General features: G+C 37.2%; 1 protein-coding gene across 3 annotated transcripts in view; it reads right to left on the bottom strand.

Moving 5' to 3' along the window:
• The window catches only part of WTAP (WT1 associated protein), a 24,589-nt gene that overhangs the window by 11,695 nt on the left and 856 nt on the right, over nt 1-12,038 (bottom strand). For 2 of the 3 annotated variants that reach the window (XM_003204082.4, XM_031552449.1), the window contains exons 1-4: nt 8,742-8,779; nt 8,594-8,649; nt 4,165-4,223; nt 2,500-2,627 (exon numbers count right to left, since the gene is read on the bottom strand). In XM_003204082.4, coding sequence (XP_003204130.1) covers nt 2,500-2,627; nt 4,165-4,223; nt 8,594-8,649; nt 8,742-8,771 — 273 coding nt within the window. In that variant the 5' untranslated portion in view covers nt 8,772-8,779. Of the gene's footprint in view, nt 1-1,270; nt 1,322-2,499; nt 2,628-4,164; nt 4,224-8,593; nt 8,650-8,741; nt 8,780-12,038 lie in introns of those variants that run through there. The other variant, XM_010707126.3, reaches the window with a different exon arrangement.

Raw genomic sequence — 12,038 nt, 5'->3', positions numbered from 1 at the left:
TTTTTTAAGGTGTGGGAAGTGGATACACTAAAAAAAGAGTAGCTGTGGACAATGGGGTATTTGAAATATTAAATCTATGAACCACAAAGCAGTCAATCTGAACTAGTCAAAGTAGGTTTGGAACACCAGACTCTGTAAGCTCCTTCCTCAAAAGAAATCCATATACTCTGCAACCAGACAGGGAACAGAGCACAACAGGAAGTATGCACTCAACTACCATCATGTTCCTTTAATACCACGATCATAACAATTATTATTATAATAAACAGTGATTGCTTCTCTGACATACATGCCTGCAAGGCTTGAGAACACTGGTGACTTTTATAAGCTAATGAGATTTTGCTGTGTTTTGTCATTAAAATGAAAAAGAGTAAAAATTAAAAAGAACCAAGGCAGAGTCTACCACATCATATTTAAAACAGGACCAGTGAATTTTAAGTAGCAAAGTGTTTTACATCTTGGTAATCAGAAAAATCACTTATGTCTGTAAACTATTACTACTTGAATATGGTACAGTACAGTATTTTAAATTTTCTCCATTTAAATTTGCAAGATTCGAACGTGTTAAGTTTGTGCAAATAAAGCCTGTCCCACCAAATACACCAAATATTAAGAATAATATGATCACTAGGTATTATACAGCAAATAATTACCTGCAGTTTTTAAGAAACTTGACAACACAGACACTGAAGATGTGATAGAAAAGGTTTACATGCAAGTGTCACAGGAATATTTTGCATATAAAATATGAATCTTAAGACAGTTAACCACTAAAAATTAAGGAAGTTACTTTATGGATATGTTACTTGACATATTCATTTATGATATGGTGACTAGTTTTTGTTCATCTATTAAATGATTTAGCAACTTATAGCTTAGCTTTACAGCTCACATTTAACAATTTATTTTGCTACTGTCACTTTACAGGAAAAGCAACATCTGATAATACAAGCCAAGAAATCTTCCAATGCTTCTTTGAACTATACGCATGTTCACCTCAGGCTATATTAGGAGGAACACTGCCAGCAGGTTGAAGGAGGCCGTTCTTTCTCTCTACTCAGCACTGGTGAGACAACTGGAGCACAGTCAGTTCTGGGCTTCCCAGTAAGAGATATGGGCATACTAGGGCGAAGCCAATGAAGGGTTATATAAAGGACAAAATGAAGAGCTCGAAGCATCTGACATACAAGCAGAGGCTGAGAGCTGGGACTGTTCAGCCTGGAGGAAAAAAAAAGGGCTGAGGGGGGATCTTACCAATGTGCATAAATACCTGGTGGGGGGAGTAAAGAAGGCGAAGCCAGGCTCTTCTCACTGATGCCCACTGAAAGGACAGAAGGCAATGGGCACAAAATGAAATACAAGAAATTCCATTTAAACTGTAAGAAAATGCTTTATACTGTGAAGGTGGTTGAACAGTGCCACAAGGTGTCCAGAAAGATTGTAGAGTCTCCATTCCAGGAGGCACTGAAAATCTGACTTAGCTCTTAGTAACCTGCTCCAGCTGACCCTGCTCTGAGTAGATAGATTGGACTAGACAATATCCACAAGTCCCCTTCAATTCCAGTGATATATTTATTAACCACTGCAAAATAAGTTTTACTCCTTCATCTGTTGTTTTCCATACAAATACTTAGTACAGACTAATGTCTGTCATCTTACAGTCTTAAGAAAGAAAAGTGTACAGGGCTAAATCTTACACTACTTGCAATACCTGACAGCTCAGGACTCCTACAGGAAAAAAGAAAGGAGGGCTAAAAGAAGGAAAAAACAAAGTGACAAAACTAGTTATTGGTTTTTCAGAGAGCTTATATTCTTCCTGAAATAAGCTTTCAGTATGCTACAAAAACTAGCATTAAGAAGCTTTTTACAATCCTCTCTCAGGAACTGCCAGTTAAAGAAGCAGATGCAAATGAAGTTAAGATAATCCAAAACCATGAGAAGTCCCAAATTGGCAAAAGGCTGTTTCAAAAAGCCAAAACAAAACACATAAGACCAACAGAAACAGAGGAGAGAGAAAACGGAACAACAACAAAGGCATCAGTACAAAGAACATCAGAAATCCAAGAAGCAGATCTGATATTTCAAAAGCACTCTCTAACCAGCTGAATCGATGCAAAGACAGTTATCTGAATACACCATAAACATCAGCCTGAAAAATTCTAAATAAAATCCAATATGCTGAATCCTATCCTCAGGTTTCAATTTCTTCCTGCGTTCAAAGACAGTCAGAATAACATTTATGGTAAATATGTACAGTGAGCAATGCAATGCTCTTCCAAGCAGAAATGCTGCTGAAAAACAATCAAAATAACCAATCTTTAAATAAATAAATAAATAAAACACTTTACAGAATGATAGTTACTAACTTAGTGAAAGCTTAAGTACCCTGCCTTTTTTTAAGCACAGAAACTATAATGCTACAGATACATGAAACACATAGCATAAGTACTCTCCACTAACTCCTGGAACAGCCTAAAACACCTATTTCTTAATACTTACAGTACACTCTTGCATCTCCTGTTCTTTAGTTGCCAGCCTCATGACCAGAATATTTTCTCTTCGGGCAGATTCTTGCTGTTGCTGTTTCAGTTTCTCTTCAGATTCTCTCAATCCCGTCACATCATTAGCTGACAAAATTAATGGAACAAAAAGCACAGGTTTTAAAGCATTTTTTCAAGGCAGCTTGAAAAAAAAAGCTGATAGTCAAATTCGTTGGCAGCAAAAGAGTTAAATTAACCACAGCTATAAGCATGAGTAACAAAAAGCTCAAAGTATCATTAAGTACTTGAAAAAGTATGACAAGTTTCATTTTAAATACAGCTATCCTTCCTTACTACTAAATTTAAAAGTGTTCCCATGCTTTATATAGGAATTAACTTTTGATTAATTAAACAACTGCTCCATCCTTCACCACTATTGCATGCATTGTGAAACTGGGGAAGCTGAAACTCTCCTGACATTTGTAACAAATTCCGTGTCTTGAATGGTGTCGCGTGTGATCAGCTCTCAAAATGATTTCAACACTTTAAGAGCGAACAGTAAGTCAGTGGAGAACTTCAGAGATGATAGATCAGTCACAAGTACGTCTTCTGATCCATGAAAATTTATAAAAGTTAATATACGAAATATGGAAGAAAGCCACAGTTCCAAGTTATCCAAAAACTGGAACACGTGCGAGCAGCCTGATACAAACAGAATATATTTACTCTGCTACCTTCAAATATATAACGATTGAAAGTTGGAATAATTAAGGTTGCGGGTTTTTTTTATGTGTTTTTCTTTTTTTTTTGTTAGACAAGTATTAGACCTGCTTTAAGTATAAACATCAGAACTTGCTTCAGAACTATTATTTCTAATTTGTTGTTGTTGCATATACGGCAGTAGATGAGATATAACAACAGGTAAGAGGGAACATCTGTGGACTGACAAAAAAAAACCCTTCAAAATTACTGCTACCAAGATTTTGGGTACTGAGGCTGATAAGGTGAACAGAAAACAGGAAGAGTCTCAAGCTGCTCACATAATTTTTAAAACTGGCTTCAGACTGGTAAATCAGACACTTCCCGAATGTATTTAGACTTTCTCAGTTGAGAGTAGGATGAAATTTTCCAATAGTCTCACTTTCAAAAGACTTAAGTGCAGCACAAAGTTTAAAGATTACATAAAATTGACATTCTAATTGTTAATTCAAATTACTCAGTCAGATAAAGAATCAGCTGGATATTCATTTCAGATCTTAACCTCTAGGAACTGTTCTCCCTCCCACATGATTCACAATTGTGTAAGATTACTGAAAGCACAAACATTCACAGTATTTTAAAAGAAGAAAACTTTCCACTACTGTAAGAATTCTGAAAATAGAGGTATTTGTGGGGTTACGTTTTTGCCTAACAATTCATGTATTGATGGTCCCACAAATGCAAAAACAGAATTTTGAAAAGTCATTTAAGATTGGCAAAGAAAAAGAAGTTGCTTGAAAAACTGGGAAAAATCTGAAAACTCCTGGGAAAAATAAGGACTTAGCTTAAAAAAAAGTAATGTGACATTGTACTTCCAATGAATATTATTTTTAACAGTAACATGACGTTATTTGACCACTCTGCTTTACACAAATGTTCAAAACATTGAGGCAACTCACACAATTTTGAAACTTTGCTAACTTACAATTAAGGTCTGTGTACTTGCCCTCCAAAGCTTGCACGTACGCTTCATACTGCTTCCACCTATTGCAGAAAGAAAAATATTTTTCTGAAGCTATTCATTAAAATCAAAGCATCTAATTCCTAAACTTTTAGCTTATATGTTTACAATAAAATCAGAAAATGTCAAGAGATAATCACGCAATTGAATAAAAGACAGTTCTATGGAAAAAGTTAACTCCACTCTGCATTGTGAAAGTTCTTTGTTAGCACTCAAAATTTACCTCTTAAAAACTACTTCTAACACTTTTGACAAACACTACAATCAAAATCAGACCTATTACTTAGTTATCTGTGCTAAGTACCCAGGAAGCCTCTCATTCTCAAAGCAGAACAATGCAAACAGAATTCTGTAACAGAAGCCATAACACAAGGATAATACACATCTGTCAGCAAGTGAATAGCAAAGCAAGTAGAAGTATATATCAGTGGTACGCTACAGCCTGCAGTCCAGGTTAAGCAGTTATTACAGCTCATTTAAAGCAAGACCATACTGGCAATATTTACTGAACAGCCAACCAATTAAACAACTCTTTGAAGTTATGCTGCTAATGTAATCCATCCAGATTCAGAAAGCTTCACACTAAGAAACAGCATTGCATTTGATACAAATCATCAAATCAACAGCAAATAAAGTCTACAGTTAAGTTTACCATGACTCATCAACAAGCATGGTGCATTGCAGCTTTTTGTTGTTGTTGCTTTTGTTTTGGTCCTTTCTGTTTGGTTGCTGCCATTGGGTTTGTTTAGGTTGCAGTTTTTTGTTTAATTTGGGGGGGGAGGGAAGATAGAGGAGGGGTAAGCACAGGAGTACTACTGACTGCATGTCTTTTTCACAACATTATGATTTCACAAGATTAAATAAACTCACCTAACAAACTTTACCACTAGAGAAATGGACAGTTTCTCTTCCCTCCCTCCCAATTTGTCCTTTTCTTCCCCACCATTTTATGCCAGATCCATCATAACTACTTCCTAACCTACAACAATACTATCTCTAAGCTGTAAGATCTGGATGGTTTAATAAACAAGCAGTCTAGAAATATCTCTTTAGCTGAATTAGCAATGAGCACATTTAAGATCTGTAGGAAAGCAGCACTCCCATCAAACCCTTAAACTTAGTGTTTTGACTGCTTTTAAAAGAACACTTCTGGTTAGAAACAAAGGTTTCATAGTTTGACCACTGGAAGTACAGCATTCAGTCAGAATGACAGCCCTCAAAAAGGGAAACTGAAACAGTCAACTAAATAGCAAATACAGAAAGAACCTGTATTTTGCATGAATTAATTACATGAAAGAATAAAAAAGCAAGTCTTCAAATACAAATGCAGCATTACTTGGCAGAGTTCTCTCTTACAGCCTGAAAACAACAGCTCTGTCAAAACTGAGATCTGTTGATCAGTAACAGGAGCTATACACAGTGAGCAAAACAAAGCCCTGATACAAAAGTTAGGCAGTTGTAACAGACCGCCATCAGAAAGAAAACGCACGGCCTGTGGTCATCACACAAGTCAGAGCTACCATCTCTAGATCACCTCTCAGTAAGTCCTAGCATTTAAGCAAGAACTCAATTCCTGGAAAAGAACAGAGACTGTATTAGAACATGTCATGGACTTTCCAAGTCGCATGACTCCCAGTTCCCCCATCAAAGCGACCTTCAAGACAAAACAGGCAAAACCTGGCAAATACTGCAGCAGTTCCTCTCCAAGTATGTTTAAGAAACTGTACAGAATAAACCTGTGATCACCACACTGACAGAGAAAACTCCAGCAATCAAGTCATCAACTTCAAAAATCAGAGGTTTACTACTAAAGCAGCTTCAATGTTGTACATGAGCACGGTCTCTGTAATTTTGGTACAACTACAGATCTCAAACTCAATTCCAGCAATCAGAATTTTTAACTCCCTTCGGGCAAACCAAAAAGCTACCGATTACAAAGACAAAAATCCAAAGCAGGTTCATTTCATATGATCAGACCTCTTTAAACCCTCAAAACAATCTACTAAGCTAAAAGCATCCAAACAGAAAATGAAATAACAGAAGTTTAAAATTATCTGTATGAAGCAAGTAGTTCATAGGCCCACACTGAAGGTGGATCAATTTCTTTTCAATTGAATTTGCAGTTGCAGCTCTTTAACTACAAAAATACCTGACACATCGCAGTAATTAACAAGATTTTTTCTTAAAGTCAAAGTATTTACAAACCATACCAACAAAACATTTCTTGAGAACATTTCTGAAGCCAACCTGAAGGAAAAAACAGCACTGAGCCTAAGCCATTCCAAAACTGACTGGCTGTATGACACATTGAGTAGAAGTCATTAAAGGCACTGTATTTCACCCACTGCTTGAATAAATATAGGTACTTCAGCCTACTGACCACTAAGCTAAACAGCCCAGGGAATTCAGATAAGAAGTTTTTTTTAAGCTATGATCTACAGAGCGCTTTGCTATCATGTTGCTGGCTCTTCCTCGTTCACAGACTGACAGGAGCTTCCAAGTGCCTATCCTACTGCAGAGGAGACGGAGAAGATAAACAGGTGATACCACAGCTGCAACAAGACAAGGAAATGCCCCAAAGGCCAGACAAATCCTGTTGTTCCTGCTCACTTTCAGTCAGTGGAAGCAACAGTAAACCTCAATTACACACTTTATGGAAAATATTAGTGAAGTTTCAACACAACACAGAGGAAGCGACAGAAAGCATTAGTATTTTCCACACATGCAACTTAGCAGCTCAACTTGCACAGAGATCACACATCAGCTGTAAGAACAAAACCATAGATGACACACACCATTATTTTAAAAGCATATGCCCCATTGAAGCACGGGGAAAAAAAAAACACACAAACATTCTCCATCTTATTTTAAAATGATGTTGTAGGGGTCAGCACATTTTTCTATGCCTGAAAGCAGCAGAGATGCCTTTAATTAAAATGATACTCGCATGATGGGATAACATTTTATTCCAACCTACAAATGAAGTTAACAGTATGTGCAGTAATTGCCAGCTTCACGTAAAGCCAGGAACAAAAATCAATATTAGTGTAAATCCTTTACATACATAGATGAAATTTTAAAAAGTGCTTACAGGACTGCTGAATGCAAACAAAATGGACATGGCCAGGATGGCATTTAAATAAGGACAGTTACTCTCCTTGAAGCAATAAGGCCTTTCTGAGAATAGAAGTTGTTTCATCCACATTAGACATTAAGAGGAAGACAATAACAACACAGCTGTCATCAGTCCATTGCCTTCTGTCTCTTCATCAACTCAGTTTATTTGCTGACATACTTCAGCTCCTTGGGCAGATTCCACCATATTCTCCTTTTAATAAACAACAGATACCAACTTCTATGGCAGAAAGCAACCAAGAACATCCCCAGAGATATTCTTGAGTATGGAAGTTTCTGTTCAAGGTTCCCAAGACCTAAACCACCCAGTACCAAAGCAGCATTTTTCTGTGTAAACACTTTCCTCTTCACTCCCAGAAGAATAGATATTGAGGAGATGAAGCCAGAGACCAGTTTGAAATATACAAAGGATGATGCTGATTCCAGTGGAATAAATGTCACTCCAGTAGTAGCTAGCAGTAGTACAAGCTGTGTTGGACCTGTATTCTTATGTTCCTACAAAATTTAGCCCTTTAAACTCATCTATGAAATGGTAACATTTAACCACCTCAGGAGACTGTAATAATGCAAATAACTTATACTGCACAAGAAGTTCAAGAGCTAAAGCTTTTCAAAATGCACAAACTACTCTACCAGATAAATAAATGACCCACAGATTCACTTAGTTCCTTGTCTGTCAGATATATAGGCTCTGTAATACCTGTGCCTTGGTTTGTTTCTTTAATCAAATGCTCAATATGACAGAATCATTGATTTGTTTTCCATGGCGACCCTTAATTTTCTGTAAGGTGAAAAACATAACTGGGCTCTTCTATATGCAAGTTCTGTGTGATAATCTTTTTTTGACATTTTACTGCTAATACCTGAATGTGCTGAGAAGACAACTGCATGGACTAGGAAAGTCCTGCAGCAGTAATTAGTTTACTTTTTGTGATGTTTAAAAATAACTTGCTATCTAGCAAGGAATGTATGCAACCTTGACTCCTAAAGCTGCAAGTGAAGAAAAAACAACTCCTACTTATGGATTAGAAAACACTTTCCAGGACTTTGAGGGAAAACGCTTTTTCCTGAAGGACACAACCTACATATAAAAATATTTCTGAGTATGAAAGCGTTAAAAAAAGATGCACTGTGAAAATGCTATAGGTTTTCAGAACAAGAGTGCTGAAGACCAAGGAAGGGGTATGTTACATCTTCTGTAAAGAATTCAATAGAGTGTTGCCATAGGAAAAAAAAAAACAAAAAACTGATGCTTTACCTTAGGATAAGTTCATCTCTAGGCAAAACTTTAAAATCTGCTTCACTAAGACGAACCTGTGGAGCAAAAGGAGGAACACAACTTACCAAGTTATCATGACTACTTGGGGCGGGGGGACCAGGGGAGCCACAGATATTTTTAAACATACCTTCTTTGGGAGAGGTTCTTCATTCGTCATTGTGAACTCTGAAGGGGAGGAAAGGAGCGTTAGTTAGTTTAGTTACTACTGTGAATGAAATAGTCAGTAAGACAGCTGTATTTCTACTCTTAATTTTTCTATTTCTGAAACTAGATTACTGAAATGTTGGCTCCACACAACATATAGCCAGATTACAACTAAGACAAGTTTACTATTGTCATCGAGATAAAAAGTCAGTGGACTATCTCCTAGAAGTGAGTCAAAGCTTTCTTTAGCATCTAAAAATGGTACTAGTAATATTTTTTTCAACTTAACTAAGAACAAAACATCAGACTTTGTTAATTTACATAAATGTAGGCAAAGGGACATTTCCTGTGTGTCCGAAACTATTTAACGCAGTGTTTCCCAAGGAAGGGGGGGAACTATAAAAGCAATTAAAACTACTACTTTAGTACCATTTTAGAGTAAAGCATATGATTTGGGAACATCACCTGTAAAGTTTGGGTTACATTATGTGCTTTCAACTCTTACACTACCTTTAAGATTGTGATAAATAAATATTAAGCAGTTACTTAAAAGCCCTCTTGGTTATTTTTAGGAAAGGTAGCATGTCAGTTAATATTCATACTTCCTTGAATTACTAGACAATGCTTCCTCACCTGCAAACAGATTTTTTTTTTTTAAACGAGTGATAACATTAAAAATCAAGCCCACAAAAACAAACATACAGCATTAAAGCATATTTAATAAGGAAGTTGAGCTACTTTAGAGGCATGCATCTTTGCAATGTGCCTTCTAGAACAAAGCTGTAAACAGCATTGAGATTTGACAGGTTTGTAAAGCTGCTGCTACTCGTATATACTAGAAAAAGTACGTGGCCAATTCCTTGGTCACAAGCACAACTTCATGAAAACAGTGCACTTTAATTCAAAAAACTTTTCAGAAAGACTCACACAAAGCATCTTCGGTATATTCACAAAGGCACCCAGTGAACTAATTTAACTTCTACAAATTCTAAGAGCCCCGTTATTGTCAATGAAGCACAATCACTTCACCTTACACAAACCTACTACCCAATGATAAATATACAGAACTCCCTTCAAATAAAGTTTAAAAAAAAATAGAAAACCCTAAGACAGCAAGCAGAGCACACAGAGGAAACAGATTCTAAGCCTTTCATAAAATAGAAACTGACATCAGAATCCATGGGAATGGCTCTAAAAACATGTAGTAGAAGCATCTCACTGATGAATGGCAGCTTCCTGTTCCTAGCCTTCATGACAGACATTGAAGTGCTTCCCCAAGATAGAAAGTCCTCTCCTCCCCACTACTCAGTGCTTTAACTTTTGGCACAGCTCCTGCTTCACTTAACGTGTACCTTGAATATATTCAAAAGGCTAAATATGAACTCAATGGTGCTCAACTCACTCATTCAATCTAATACAGAATAACTTAGAGATTGGAAGAAGAATGCTAGTGACCCCTGTATTTAAGTTGCCTACTACTTCAAATACAATTTTCCTAAAAATGTTTAGGAATCTTTTACTGCTTCTGTATTTGGAAGTACCAGCCTTGGAATCTTGAGCACCATTCAAGTGCACCCTTTACAGAAACGGTTGTTAAGCACTGGAATAGGCTTCCCAGGGAGGTGGTTGAGTCGTCATCCCTGGATGTGTTTAAAAACCATTTGGATGTGGTGCTCAGGGACATGATTTAGCAGAGGATTGTTAGTTAGGTAGTATGGCTAGGTCACAGTTGGACTCAATGGTCCTTAAGGTCTTTTCCAACCTGAGTGATTCTATGATTGTAAGTCCCTGACAGACAGAAGCACCATTTCCTACATTCAAGAGAGCTACAACTACAGCTAGCACCAATTAAATCATGCACAGATGATGCAATTATTTAATTGCACGTTCCTCCAAAAAGTAACAGAAGCATGCAAATGCCAAAAAAGCTGCGTTTGCCCAAACACTTGCCTCATGAATGCAGCATATAACTTACAAACACTTGAGTGTTGCAACAAGTGTGGAGAAAATATGTTTGATGTTCTCTCTAAGCCTGGGCTACCTTGCGTGTCCAGGGCAAGCACAAGATCCCAATACTTAGCTCTCTACATCAGCAGCACGCCTCTACTCCAGCATTTACAACAAAACTATCTCTTGCTACCTACTGAAGATCCTTCAGCAACAGTGAGGAAGATGGCTGTTACAGGCAACTTCATTACAGAAGGTAGTTTTACCATCACTTGTTATCATTTGCAGTGATTGTCATAAAAGCAAAAAAGCTTACTAACAGAATTCAATAAGTTATCTCAGAAAATGTAGGTTGACTACATATACAAATAGATGACAGAGCTCTTTCTGTATGTGTGAATTTCAACCCCCCAATTCCCATGTAAGCCTGGGGACCTAAAGTGACTCAAAATGAGATCAGGAATTTATTAGTGGCATGGACTGAATCTGTACTGTTGGTCTCGATGTTTTTTGGAAGCATTATGAGCATCAGGCTGATTATAACACTCAGTTGTCACAGCAATTTATCTTATCTTTGTAAGACACATTTACACATTACTGACAATAACATGACAACTGAAACTTTAATTCTAACTCAGCTCAGTGGCTTTCCAAGTGCTGTGCAGTAAGGCACTCTTCATCGCTCAGCTGCCCTCTGAAAAAGAGCTGATCTCTCTGTTCTGAAATGTTTTTTAAGAACACAATAAGTGTAATTTTCTACAATGAAAAAAAACAGTGAAAACAACGTTTCCATAAAACCTTCTTTTAAAGTTCATTTACATGATTAACAACTTAACCACAATATCCCATCTAAGCACTTCCACAACTGTTTGGGCAATGTCAGCTGTTATATTTCACTCTCTCTGCATCTGCTCAATATAAAGTTACGCCCTGTATTTAAGAACATGGCCACTAACAGGATTTCATCAGGGTTTTTATGGCAACTTAAACACAGGAAATCCAAAATGGAGAAAGTACACCTTGCTTTTGGAAACCCTGGTAGCGTGCACTGCTTTCACTGAAAACTTTTTATCAAGTTGGCGATTTAGACAGGAAAAGGAAGTCAAGAAGCTAAGTAGTTAAGCATTAGATGCCAGCGAGCTGTTGCTTTCCCAGTTATATTTCAAGTAACTGCCAGTTACTTTAATGTTATGTAAATGAGTGCTGTGGGGAAACCCCTGCAAAGATTCTGAGCTTCCGCGAGAAGGGAGGAAAAAAAAAAAGGCATTCCCCCTCCCCGCACACACACGCACGCACACTTGCATACGCTTCACGCTCCGCCGCGGGATGATTT

The sequence above is a fragment of the Meleagris gallopavo genome, chromosome 2 (assembly GCF_000146605.3).
Source record: "Meleagris gallopavo isolate NT-WF06-2002-E0010 breed Aviagen turkey brand Nicholas breeding stock chromosome 2, Turkey_5.1, whole genome shotgun sequence".
Lineage (NCBI taxonomy): Eukaryota > Metazoa > Chordata > Aves > Galliformes > Phasianidae > Meleagris > Meleagris gallopavo.
Note: the sequence above shows the minus strand (reverse complement) of the source record. Positions and strands in the feature narration are given on the sequence as shown.